Here is a 12196-nt window from a genome sequence, read left to right on the forward strand (position 1 = left end):
TGCGTGTAGCAAGGCTTGTTGGCGTCCTTCCGGCGGGAAAACACTTCTGCACGACTCTCCAAGGCGAGAGGGATCCGTTCACCAAAGGGGAAGTCTCTAGCCCTTTTCGTTCCTGCAGAAACCTCAGCTTCTTCTGTCCAGTCGAAGCTTCTTTGCACCCGCAGCTGGCATTTCCTGGGCATCTGCCCATACCCGACTTGCTTGTGACTTTTGGACTTGGTCCCCTTGTTCCACAGGTACCCTAGATTGGAAATACACAGTTGTTGCATTGCTGGTTTGTGTCTTTCCTGCATTATTCCTCTAACACGACTCTTTTGTCCTTAGGGGAACTTTAGTGCACTTTGCACTCACTTTTCAGGGTCTTGGGGAGGGTTATTTTTCTAACTCTCACTATTTTCTAATAGTCCCAGCGACCCTCTACAAGGTCACATAGGTTTGGGGTCCATTCGTGGTTCGCATTCCACTTCTGGAGTATATGGTTTGTGTTGCCCCTATCCCTATGTTTCCCCATTGCATCCTATTGTAACTATACATTGTTTGCACTGTTTTCTAAGACTATACTGCATATTTTTGCTATTGTGTACATATATCTTGTGTATATTTCCTATCCTCTCACTGAGGGTACACTCTAAGATACTTTGGCATATTGTCATAAAAATAAAGTACCTTTATTTTTAGTATAACTGTGTATTGTGTTTTCTTATGATATTGTGCATATGACACTAAGTGGTACGGTAGTAGCTTCACACGTCTCCTAGTTCAGCCTAAGCTGCTCTGCTAAGCTACCATTATCTATCAGCCTAAGCTGCTAGACACCCTATACACTAATAAGGGATAACTGGGCCTGGTGCAAGGTGCAAGTACCCCTTGGTACTCACTACAAGCCAGTCCAGCCTCCTACACAGGCCTCTAAATCTTGTTCTTATCTCATCACATTTGCTAGGCATTGAAAGACCGAGACCAAATGTCAAGCTGTGTCTTTGAGAAAGCCTTGGGTTTATTTTGCTTTCAACTGACTTCAAAGTGAGAGCATTTACAATAAAGAAGAATGCAGCGTAATTTCTCCATGGAGCCTGCTAGTGCCCTTTTTAAAAAATAAAATATTTTGGACATGGCCATCTCAAAAGGTACCTCGTTCTTCAGCTGAACAAAACACTTGCCTTTCCTTCGTTGGGTATGAAGTTGACTATTGGCATTGCCAGGGTGGGTGGAAGCATGAACGTTTCTAAAATCATGTTTGAAATCTAGTACTTACAAAAAACATGCACTGTCTTAGTTTGATGTACTAGTACTACTAAAATAAAACGGTTCTGCATGTGAATGAAGTAAATTTTTGGAATTTTTGCGGAGACTTTTTCATATTTGACTTTTTTTTCTGTGTAAAATTCCTCTTCTTCGGTGAGTCCACTTAAGTTATGAAACTGCCTTTTTCGGAACCAAGCACAAAACAACCTTTCAGTTTAAGCTTCAGCCAAAAATATTTTACTACTAAACAAGCAGTCACAAGTACAGTTACCTTGTAGGCATTAGGGCCATGATTTGAATGGTGCAGCAGGTGCAGGGGCCAAAAGCTCTAGGAATCTTCCCGCTCCGTAGCAACTATCTGCCATCCCAATGCTCCCTGTGGCGCAGTGTGAGAGCCACCTCTTTCACTGCCACGCTTCTTGACCCTTCCTCTCTCCCCTCACAGATTACCTCCCTCACAGACTTTTCCTTACTTAGGACACTGGTACAGCCTAAAAGTGTATGGATTTCCTTTTCACACAATACGGGAAGCTTTTATAAAAAGCACTCAAAAGTTCTTTATAGATTTTCAGCGCCTTATAAGAGCACCAGTTAGGATGTTGAGCTGACAGAGACTTGAACCCGATTCCTCAAGTCGGCAGCTCTTTCTGTTACTTCACATCTTTATTATAGTCATCTACAACATGTACAAAAACAATTGACGAAGACAACATATTTCGCAAAGGCGAAACCTATTGGCTTTGCCAATGCTTTTGCTTTATTACATTTAATACGTTCTTGAAATACATACCTTCAGAATGTGCACTGTATGAAAACTTCTCCAACATTTGATTTTACTAAAATGCTGTCCATGTAGAATAGCAACCCAGGCCATTCAAAGGACGCAAATAACTGACTTGCCTCTTAGTTCACTATTGGCATTGTCAAGGTTAGTGGAAGCATGAATGTTTCAAAATTAATGTTTGAAAACTATTCCTTAAAAAAATACTTGCACTGCTTTAGTCTGATGTACTACTGCTACTAAGATGAAAAAGTTCCGCATGTGAATATAATACATTTTTGGAATGTTTTAAGAGCCTTTTTCATATCTTACACGTTTGTTACAAAATGTCTTTATAAATGAAGGTGGCCCAAAAGTTAACTCTACAGGACAACTTAATTACTTGCTTTCTGTAGGAAAATGGCACTGTTGGCATGGTTACCCCCCACTTTTTGCCTAGTGTTGATGCCAGCTTTGATTGGAAGTGTGCTGGGATCCTGCTAATCAGGCCCCAGCATTCTTTCCCTAAAACTGTACCTTTGTTTCCACAATTGGCACTAAGTTAAGTCCACTGTAAAAGGTACCCCGGGTACGAAGGGCCCTGTGGCCAGGGAAGGTCCCTAAGGGCTGCAGCATATATTATGCAACCCTAAGAGACCCTTTACTCTGTACATGCACACTGCCTTGCAAATTGTGTGTGCTTGTGGGGAGAAAAGAAAGTCGACAAGGCTCTCCTCACAGAGTGCCATGCCCACTAACCACTGCCTGTGGCATAGGTAAGTCACCCCTCTAGCAGGCCTTACAGCCCTAAGGCAGGGTGCACTATACCACAGGTGAGTACATAGCTACGTGGGCACTATGCTCCTACAGTGTCTAAGTCAATTCTTAGACATCGTAAGTTCATGGTAGCTATACTCAGTATATGTTCTCTGAGTTTGTCATTACAAACTCCACAGCACCATAATGGCTACGCTGAATATTGGGAAGTTTGGTATCAAACTTCTCAGCATAATAAACCCACACTGATGCCAGTGTGGGATTTACTGAAAAATGCACACAGAAGGCATCTTAGAGATACCCCCCTGTATGTTAGCCCAACTACTAGTGCAAGGCTGACTGATCTGTGCCAGCCTGCCACTTCCAGACGAGTTTCTGACCACATGGGGTGAGTGCCTTTGTGCAATCTGCAGTCAGAAACAAAGCCTGTTCTGGTTGGAGGTGCTTCGCACCTCCCTCTGCAGGAACTGTAACACCTAGCGGTGAGCCTCAAGCCTGGTGTTGCAGTGCCCTAGGGCACTCCAGCCAGTGGAGATGCCCACCTCCCAGAAGAGCCCCCACTTTTGGTGGCAAGTCCAGAGGTATGAGAAAAATAAGGAGTCATCCCCTCAACCAGGATGACCCCTAAGGTGTCCAGAGCTGAAGTGACCCCCTCTTTGGGAAATCCTCCATCTTGCTTTGGAGGACTAGGACCAATAGGGATAGGAATGTGCCCCCCTCCCCAGAGGGAGTGGGCACAAGGAGGGTGTAGCCACCATCAGGGACAACAGCCATTGGCTACTGACCCCTAACACAACCCTAAATTTAGTATTTAGGGGCCACCCTGAACCCAGCTATTCAGACTCCTGATGACCTCAAGAAAGGACTGCTGAGCTGAAAACTCCACAGAGAAGAGAAGGAGACAACAACTGACTCGTTCCCAGCCCAACTTCCCAGTCTCCTGCTTCAAAAAGCTGCAAGAAAAGAAGCAACGAGTTGTGCAGGGCCAGCCACCCCTGAAAAGCCTCCAGGGGACTGCCTGTATCACAGAGGACCAAGAAACTACAGTGGACAGTGGACCTGTCCTAAAAGAAGACTAAGAAACCATTTTTAAAGGGACTCTCATCTCACTCCAGAAGCATGAGTCCAACTACTCCACACCCGACTGCCCCGGCCCATGTCCAGAAAACCAACTATCCAGAGAGGATCCCCAGGCGATTCAGACTACGTGTCCACCCTGGGCTGACCTCTCCAGACCCCCACAACGACGTCTGCAGAGGGAATCCAGAGGACCCCCCTGGATCCCTGGGGTCCCTTCATCGAGTTCTATTGAGAACCCGATGCCCTGTTTGCACACTGCACCTGCAGCCCCTGTTCCGCTAAGGGTGTGGTTTCTGTGCCTACTTGGGGCCCCCTCCAGTACTCCTTCATAACATACTGGTCTGCCCTCCGACAACGCGGGTACTTACCTGTAAGCACATCAGAACCGGAGTACCCCCTGTCTCCATAGGCGCCCATGTTATTTTGGCTCGTGTTTGACCTCTGCACCTAACCGGTCCTGTGTTGCTGGTGCTGGGTGTTTGAGGTTCACCTGAACCCCCAACGGTGGGCTACCTATGCCCCGGAGACTGACCTCATAAGTTTGTTACTTACCTCAAGAACTGTACTTTACTTACCTCCCCCAGGAACTGTTGAAAATTGCAGTGTCCACTTTTAAAATAGCTTTTGCCATTTTAAAGAAAACTGTGTAAATCGTTGATTCCATTCAAAGATCTAAGTATTGTTATGCAAAGTACCTTTCATTTAATGTACTTACCTGCTAAATTAATCTTGTGGTTCTAAAAATAAATTAACAAAAGAATATTTGTCTATATAAAAAACTATTTGTCTGGAGTTAAGTCATTGAGTGTGTGTTTTCACTTATTGCTTGTGTGTGTACAACAAATGCTTAACACTACCCTCTGATAACCCTAGCTGCTCGACCACACTACCACAAATAGAGCATTAGTATTATCTATTATTGCCTCTTGGGGAACCCCTGGACTCTGTGCACACTAGATCTCATTTTCATATAGTATATACAGAGCCAGCTTACTACACTTCCACAACGATTAGCTTTTACACAAATGCTTGCCTGTTTTTAACAGAGGGCTACATGCAAAGGTCAGGAGTGCAATTGCGGCCCCCAGACTATAGATCTATAGGGAAGTTATAGCATAAGTTATAGCATAAATTACACAACAGCGATGGTTTTAGTGCAGCACAGCAAATGCTCTAACAGTCAAAGCTGGCTGTGTCATAAAGCTTTTTATCTTTACTTTCAACCATTTGGAATATGGCTAAAAAAACAAAGGCAAAGCCAGTACATCTCGCATAGGCAAGATTTATTGGCTTTGCAAATGCTTGTTTCTTTATGATTGTTACCATGCACGCTGACCAAGGTGCAAGGAGATGGGCCTATACACACTTGATGTTGCACCTGAGCGCTCTCTAGCGGGCCTAAAGCTTAACCGCATGCACGCATTCCTGTAACCAAACAATCCACACCGTAAAAGGAGAGCTGAAACGTGTCCTTGTGGGCACCTGCTTGACAGAAAAAATTATTATACTTCCCACTTCCCCAAAAAAAAAAAACATGCACAGTAAAGCACAATCATGAATAAATAGAAGAGAATGAGACACCCATTGGTAGCCTCCTACAGCAGCAAAGAACGCAGGGTGGCTTAAGATTATAATGGGGGATTGTGGGCTCTGATCGGTTAAAGTTTTAGGTTTCCTTTCCCGGTGGTTCATAGGAAAGGTAGTTTCTTAAATGTTAAAGCTGCTGGAGATTAATAAAATGGAGAAGAGTGAGCATAAACCTCCCCTATGGCCCTCACATAGAATGGCAGGTTCGCTTGGAGTCAAGAATCTACAATGTACATGATGTCCACAAATGATTCACAGTACAATTGGTTAACATCACCACTAGGAAATCACTGAACTATCCTTCCAGTTCTCTATAAGAATTTAAATCATACGTGGTGTATTCCAGCAGTGCACATTTACGTTCCAGATTATGCTTATCAATTGCTGTCTGCTGGTCTGTTTCAAGATCTACATATTCATGTTGTGAATGCATTTTCCTTGAATGGGGATGGCGGACAACACCTAAAAAAAATAAGAAAAAAAAAATGCATTCCTTAAAAATGTAATTTACAGCATTCAGTGAGGTGGCAAACGTAAGGCAACATAATTAATCAAAGTGTTAAAATTATATTCCCTCCTATGTGCAGTTATAAACATATACTCAACAGCACTCAATAAGGTTATAACCATAGGGAAAATTGCGATGTTTACTTTCTGGAGCACTTTTGTTCAAAGAAAAAAATGCCTTCCCAATCTTTAAGCACACTGAAATATCAGGTACACTTAGCAAAAGTACTGCACACTAAACCAGTGGAAATATTTAAAGAAGCTGTTGAGAAAGAACTAGTTATTTTCCTTCTGCAAGGCTCTTTCTAACAGTGGATTCCACTCCTTTCGAATATTCCCCCAGACATCACACTGGATCCAGAAAATCTTCAATAGTACCCCTGAGCAGCAGCAGGTCCGTGTCAATGTCGTTCCCTGCTGCAAGTGACATGCCTATATAAGTGGCACCAAGGCGCGCTGCCATCAGTTGCTTTCTGACTTGTCCATACTTGTAGACGCTATGCCAAAATCAGAACACTCTCGACCAATGTGAAGATATCAAAGCTGGAATATTATTATATTAAAGAGCCCAGTTCACAGAAGGGGGAGGTGGGGGAGGGTTGATGAGCAATCAGAAGTTAGGCAAAGTCTACTAAAAACTGTGTTACTAAAGAAAAGTGACTTGTTCTGCTAGAGATTTAAATCCAGGGATGAGCGGAACTCAGAGTTTCACTCGGAATTCCATGGAGTGAAATGAAAACTCTGCGAGATTCGTGGAGTTCCGCGAACGGGCAAGTACAGGGAGTTCGCACCTTATTTTTGTGTGTCAGGAACTCATTCCGTGCTGAAAAATCATTGTGAATGGCACCACAGAGCCCACCAGAGAGCACTGCTTCTCAAGCTGAATTTGAAGCAGCTCAAGTAGCAGCTTTCTCACTGCTCGTATTAGAGAAATCTCGTCATGTGACCTTCTCGTATCCAAAAATCACGCTAAGCGATGCCAAATCAAGTTCACACTTACCAACTTACTATTGGCAAGGCGCAATCAAGAAAAAATTCTGCAAAGCACCAGTTGGCGGAATATGGCTGAAACTCTGTCACAATCAAAGTGGAATGGCCAAAATTCCACCAATTCCGCCAGTGGAGTGGAATTAATTCCCCACCCCTACTTATAATCGCAGATCCCTTACTTTTTTTTTTTTTTTTTTTAAACAGATTTTATTGGTTTGCAACGGTTAAGCATTATCAGACAGTGATGTAGAGAGAAAAAACAGTACATACTGATTTCCTTCAAGTTACTTTGAAATATTTCTCTGTTCCCCTCCCACTTGCCGCAGTCCCAATCTGTGTGAGTGCAAACTTTCTGGGTAGTGTTGACGTATGCGTGTGTTTTTTGGAATTTGCAAGCAAGTAGGGTGTTGTTGGTGTTCTTGTCGGCCCACTAGAGGTCAACAGCCTATTTGAGTGACAGGGGAGTACTAATGGCGGGGACTAGTGGAGATTCCCCAGGGGAGTTCTCCATGGATGACTGGCCCGTGTCTTTCAGGCTATCCAGGTATTCCCAGGTCCAGGCCAAATCCTGTGATCCTCTGCCTTTGTATAGCCTCACGCATCAGTACTATGCTTACCTATCTCGCCCAGCGATCCAGCTCCCTCTTCCAGCAACTAATTATAGGATCTCCCAGGTTTTTCCAATTCTTGATTATCTCCCTCTGAGTCAGGATATAGACCAGCTCATGGAACCTGCCGGAGGCCCTGTTCTTAGGGATACGAGTGAACCAGTGGAGGGAGCAGTGCTGGGGGGTGGGAGGGGGATTTTGGGGGGGCACAACAGACATCCCGAGAGATAACCTCAGCGTGAAGGCCGTCACCTCTCCCTAATGAACGTTTAGGCTGGGACAAGACCATATCATGTGTAAGAACTCGGCTGCCGCTTCCCCCACATCGTGTATGTTTTGCCTCAGCTATGTGAAAGTGCTTGCAAAGGTGTCTGGGAGTGAGATAGGCCCTGTGCACTATGCAAACATGTAGTAATTTGAATCTGGCATTTCTAGATACTTTAGGTGTTCTTTCCAGGACTAGCTCCCAGTCCCTCTCTGGGATTGGAATCCCCAGATTGTCATCCCATCTAGCCCTTAATACCTCCGGGGGTCATAGTGCATCCACCTGGATTGCCCTGTACAAGCAGATTACTGTCCTTAACGTGCCTGCCGATAATACCACATAACTGCTGGCAGCGTGAAAGCCCAGTTTTATTCGCCCAACTTGCTAATGTTTTTGAATTGAGGTGGGAGGTCATAGTCCTGCTGGAACACCTCAAAGGGGGGAAACGTCCCATCCCTGTACAAGTCCCCCAGCCACATCGCCCATGCGTCAGTTCAGGACGCAGTGCCCCTCCAGTCTGCCCGATGAGGTAACCAGAGTAGCCAAGCCAATGGGATGTCAGGGGAGTAAACAGTGTTCATTCCTGCTTTTTGGAGACATCTATTCCAATGTTTTTGTATGACCTGAACCTCTGAAATGTTTGTAATTATGGGGCACATACATTTCTGTAGGGTTCCCACTAACTGGGGGAGGTGTGGGACCAATGGGTGTGCGCTGCCATTCGGTGTCTTTCGCCCCACAATCCATTGGGTGAGCCACACCAGATAATGGGATTCATAGCCAGGGAGCGCTAGCACCCCCCCTCTACCTTCATTCTCTTCATGATAGTCCCGGACCCCATATGAAGGCAGTGATCAAAGTATCCAGTTCCCGAAAGGCAGTAGTGGGAATCCAAAGTGGCAGGACCACAGGATAGTAAAGTAATGCAGGGAGGGCCAACATATCGAATAACACCACTCTCCCTGACACTGATAATGGGAGCGTCTTCCAGAAGTCTAGAGTTATTTTCAGCACCCTAATTGCTTAGTCTATTTTTCCTCCTGGAGGTCAGCCCTAGAATGATAAATTCTGACTCCCAGATAGGGTATACATGTAGGCTTTCAGGGGGCATGGTCCAAGTCCGCAGGTGGGTCCCAGTCTGCTGTTAGTGGGTACAGTAGCGATTTCTACCAATTCATCTGCAGGCCCGACAGGAAACCAAACCTTTCCAGGAGTGCTCTGGCTTCCCTCAGTTCTGATGCCGTGTTCTGTAGGATCATGAGCAAGTCATCCGCAAAGAGTGATTTGCGGTGGAAGATATCTCTGTGCAGTAACACTTGATACCAGTGAGCTGTCTGAACCTGGCTGGCTAATGATTCCATGGCCAGCACAAACAGCAAAGGAGAGCGGGGACACCCTTGCTTGGTGTCTCTCTCCACTCCATAAATATCAGAGATCGTACATCCACTTTGCACTCAGGCTCTAGGGTCAGATTAAAGAAGTTGCGTCCACCTGAGAAAACCTCCTCCCAGCCCCAGGTGTTCGAGCACTCTATAAAGGTAGCTCCAACTCCAGGCTATCAAAGATCTTCTCAATATCGACAGTGACTACGACGATCAATTCTTTGCCTGGGATGCCAGCGTCAAGGAGACTCATAAGGCATTGTATATTCTGGGCTGTGTTCCGTGCAGGAATAAAGCCGGCTTGGTCAGGGTGGACCAGGTGAGCCATTAAAGTCAAGAGTCTTGTTGCTAGGACCCTACTGAGAATTTTATAATCAGTAATAAGGAACAGCAGCAGCAGGTAGGCCTTACTGTTGTGTGCCAGCCTGCTATGCTTCAGCAGCGGAACTATCAGTGATTCCCTGGTTGTGTCAGGTGGACGCCTTCGGTCTTTGGCCACTTTGTACATTTCTACAAGTCTGGGGGCCAGGTCATCCACGTATGTGGCACAGAATTCAATAGTGAGCCTATCAGTGTTTTTTTTTTTTTCTACCTCGCAAGGCCCTTTATGGCTGCTGTATTTCTGGTAGATTGCCACCCTCCCCCGCCTTCCCCCAGCCCGCTCCACCAACCAGTACCTCTCTTTCCTCGCTAGTGAGGTTCAGGTGTGGCAATGGTTCCAGAAATGTCTGTATATTGGCCTCTCTACATTGTACTTGGCTGGTATAGAGAGAGGTGTAGTAACTATGAAAATGTTGGTTTATCTCCTCTTGTTAGTACACCCTCTGCCCCTCGGTGATGGCAATTTCTACAATGGCCAATCCCCTTTTTCACAGGTTAGATTACCATGCCAGAAGGGTGCCCATTTTATCCCTTTCGACGTGCACGCTTATCATATAGTTCTTGTAGTCAAAGCAATGGAATTTCTCTCTATGCTCCGCAACGCTTTCTTTCGTCTCAAGCACTGCTTGCTGCAGCTTAGGGTGACCTGGTCTCCGTTTCTCGGAGCAACCGTAAAAAGGCTGAAAGAAAGAATAGGCACCTGTAAACACCTCCCAAAGCAAGGCCTTGCTGGTCTAGGGACAACAGAAACAAAACTTACGGCAGCTTGGCATGGAGTAGGTTGGCCTGTTTAGAAGAGCTACAGGACTCTCTTATACTAACAGCAGCTGTATAGCTGGATGAGGGCTGGCTGGCTGCCAAGATGACCTTAACAACTTTGGGAAGAAGGTTGAAAGCTTTCAACCATCAACGCTCAACTTGCAACAAGGTGTAGGCTTGAATGCGGATCCTTACCCCCTGCTGGATCAAAAGATGCTCCCAAAGAGGCGGCCTGTTTGGAAGACAGATGCTCAAATCAGGAGTACAAAATGCCATACTCTCTGTGCTCTATCGGGGCCACAAGGATGACTTGGGCCAGTTGGCCCAGATGATCTTCAGTACCCAGGACAGGTACTGGCGGGAAGGTCTATAGGAGTCCTGACTTTCACTCTTGAGGGAACTAGTCTTTGAGCAAGAGATGCCTTGGAAACTCCAACGTATTAAAGTGCTGACATTGCTCATTCTCGGCGGTGGCAAAAAGATAGTGCGTGTCTCTCACCATTACTCGAAAAGACCATGGGGCACCTTTGGATGTAACTGCCATTCATAATCTGCAAGGCATCAACAACTTAGTTTGTCTGCTCTTGGCATTTAGGGAACCAACCAGGTGGTGTGTTGCTAGAAAAATTCCTCTGCGATCAATTCCAGAGGCGCAAAGTATCCTGGCACAAGTGCCACAACCTCATCTGATCCTGCTTATTGCAGTACCACATGGCGATGGTGTTGACTGAGCATCTGCACCAGCTTCCCTTTCAAGGAGGAGAGGAAGGCTTTCAACTTCAAGCAGATGGCTCTCAGCCGCTAAAGGATGACATAGAGCCAGATGTCATCCAGAGGAAAGAAGCCTCTGAATTTCCACTACTCCCACAGGGCCTCCCCAACCCAGGTGCTATTCGTCAGTCACCACAGTGAGCTCTGGATGAGTTAAGGAGAAGAATCTGCCACTGTCCCATCGGGATCCCGCAACCACTGCAGATCTTTTGCAGTCTGTGCCAAAATCTGGACCAGATCAGAAAGATCTCCCAAGTCCTGTGCCCAGTGGGACTTCAGATTCCACTACAGGGCCTGCATAAGCCATCTGCTGGGCTTGAATACCAAGGTGCAGGAGGATATCAGTCCCAGGAAAATCAGAGTCATCCTCACTAAGCCCGAATGTCTTGGACTCTCCACTCTGGGGTTAAGGTGCAAAACTGTACTGTGTCCAGAATGGCTCAGATGAAGGGGCTACTCTGCAAAGTAGTCATGTGTGACTTTGGCACATTGATAGTGTACACCACGGATGTCAAGAGGTTTGCTGTAGTCTGGAGCTGGGTGATGACTGTGTGACCGAACCCACCTTCAACAGCCAGTTGTTGATGTAGGGGAAGACTGGAATCCGCCTGTTTTGGAAGATGTGCTGTTATCACTGCCATCACTTACGTAAACACCTGTGGGGCTCTGGTAAGACCAAAGGGGGCACAGTGAACTGAAAACACTTGTAGTATGCCATGAAACGCAGGTAATGGGTCTGCACAGTTGAGACTTAGAAATAAGTGTCTTGCTGGTCCAACTGTGCCATCCATTTTCCAGGGTGGAGGGCAAGACAGACCTAAGCCAGGGTGAGCATCTTGAACTCATTTTTCTGCAGAAAAGAATTGAGAGGTGCCAGGGTACCCTTCTGGGTGATAGTGCGTTCTAGCCTTAAACAGATTTTCCAAGGCCTCCTCTCCAATACTATATTTCCTGATTTGTAGTGCCTGCTTATCTCTAAAATAGCACTTTTGTATCTCTGTCAATCCCTACACATAGCAGACACAGCAATTTTCACATTTTTATGTTCCTGAGTACATGATCTATTGAACCAACCATAACACTG

General features: G+C 45.8%; 1 protein-coding gene across 1 annotated transcript in view; it reads right to left on the minus strand.

Annotated features, from left to right (window-relative positions):
- Window positions 1-12196, minus strand: part of GTF3C1 (general transcription factor IIIC subunit 1) — a 1928973-nt gene that overhangs the window by 952262 nt on the left and 964515 nt on the right. The window contains exon 20 of the mRNA XM_069210709.1: window positions 5782-5911. Coding sequence (XP_069066810.1) covers window positions 5782-5911 — 130 coding nt within the window. The remainder of the gene's footprint in view (window positions 1-5781; window positions 5912-12196) is intronic.

This window comes from Pleurodeles waltl, chromosome 10, assembly GCF_031143425.1.
Source record: "Pleurodeles waltl isolate 20211129_DDA chromosome 10, aPleWal1.hap1.20221129, whole genome shotgun sequence".
Classification (NCBI taxonomy): domain Eukaryota; kingdom Metazoa; phylum Chordata; class Amphibia; order Caudata; family Salamandridae; genus Pleurodeles; species Pleurodeles waltl.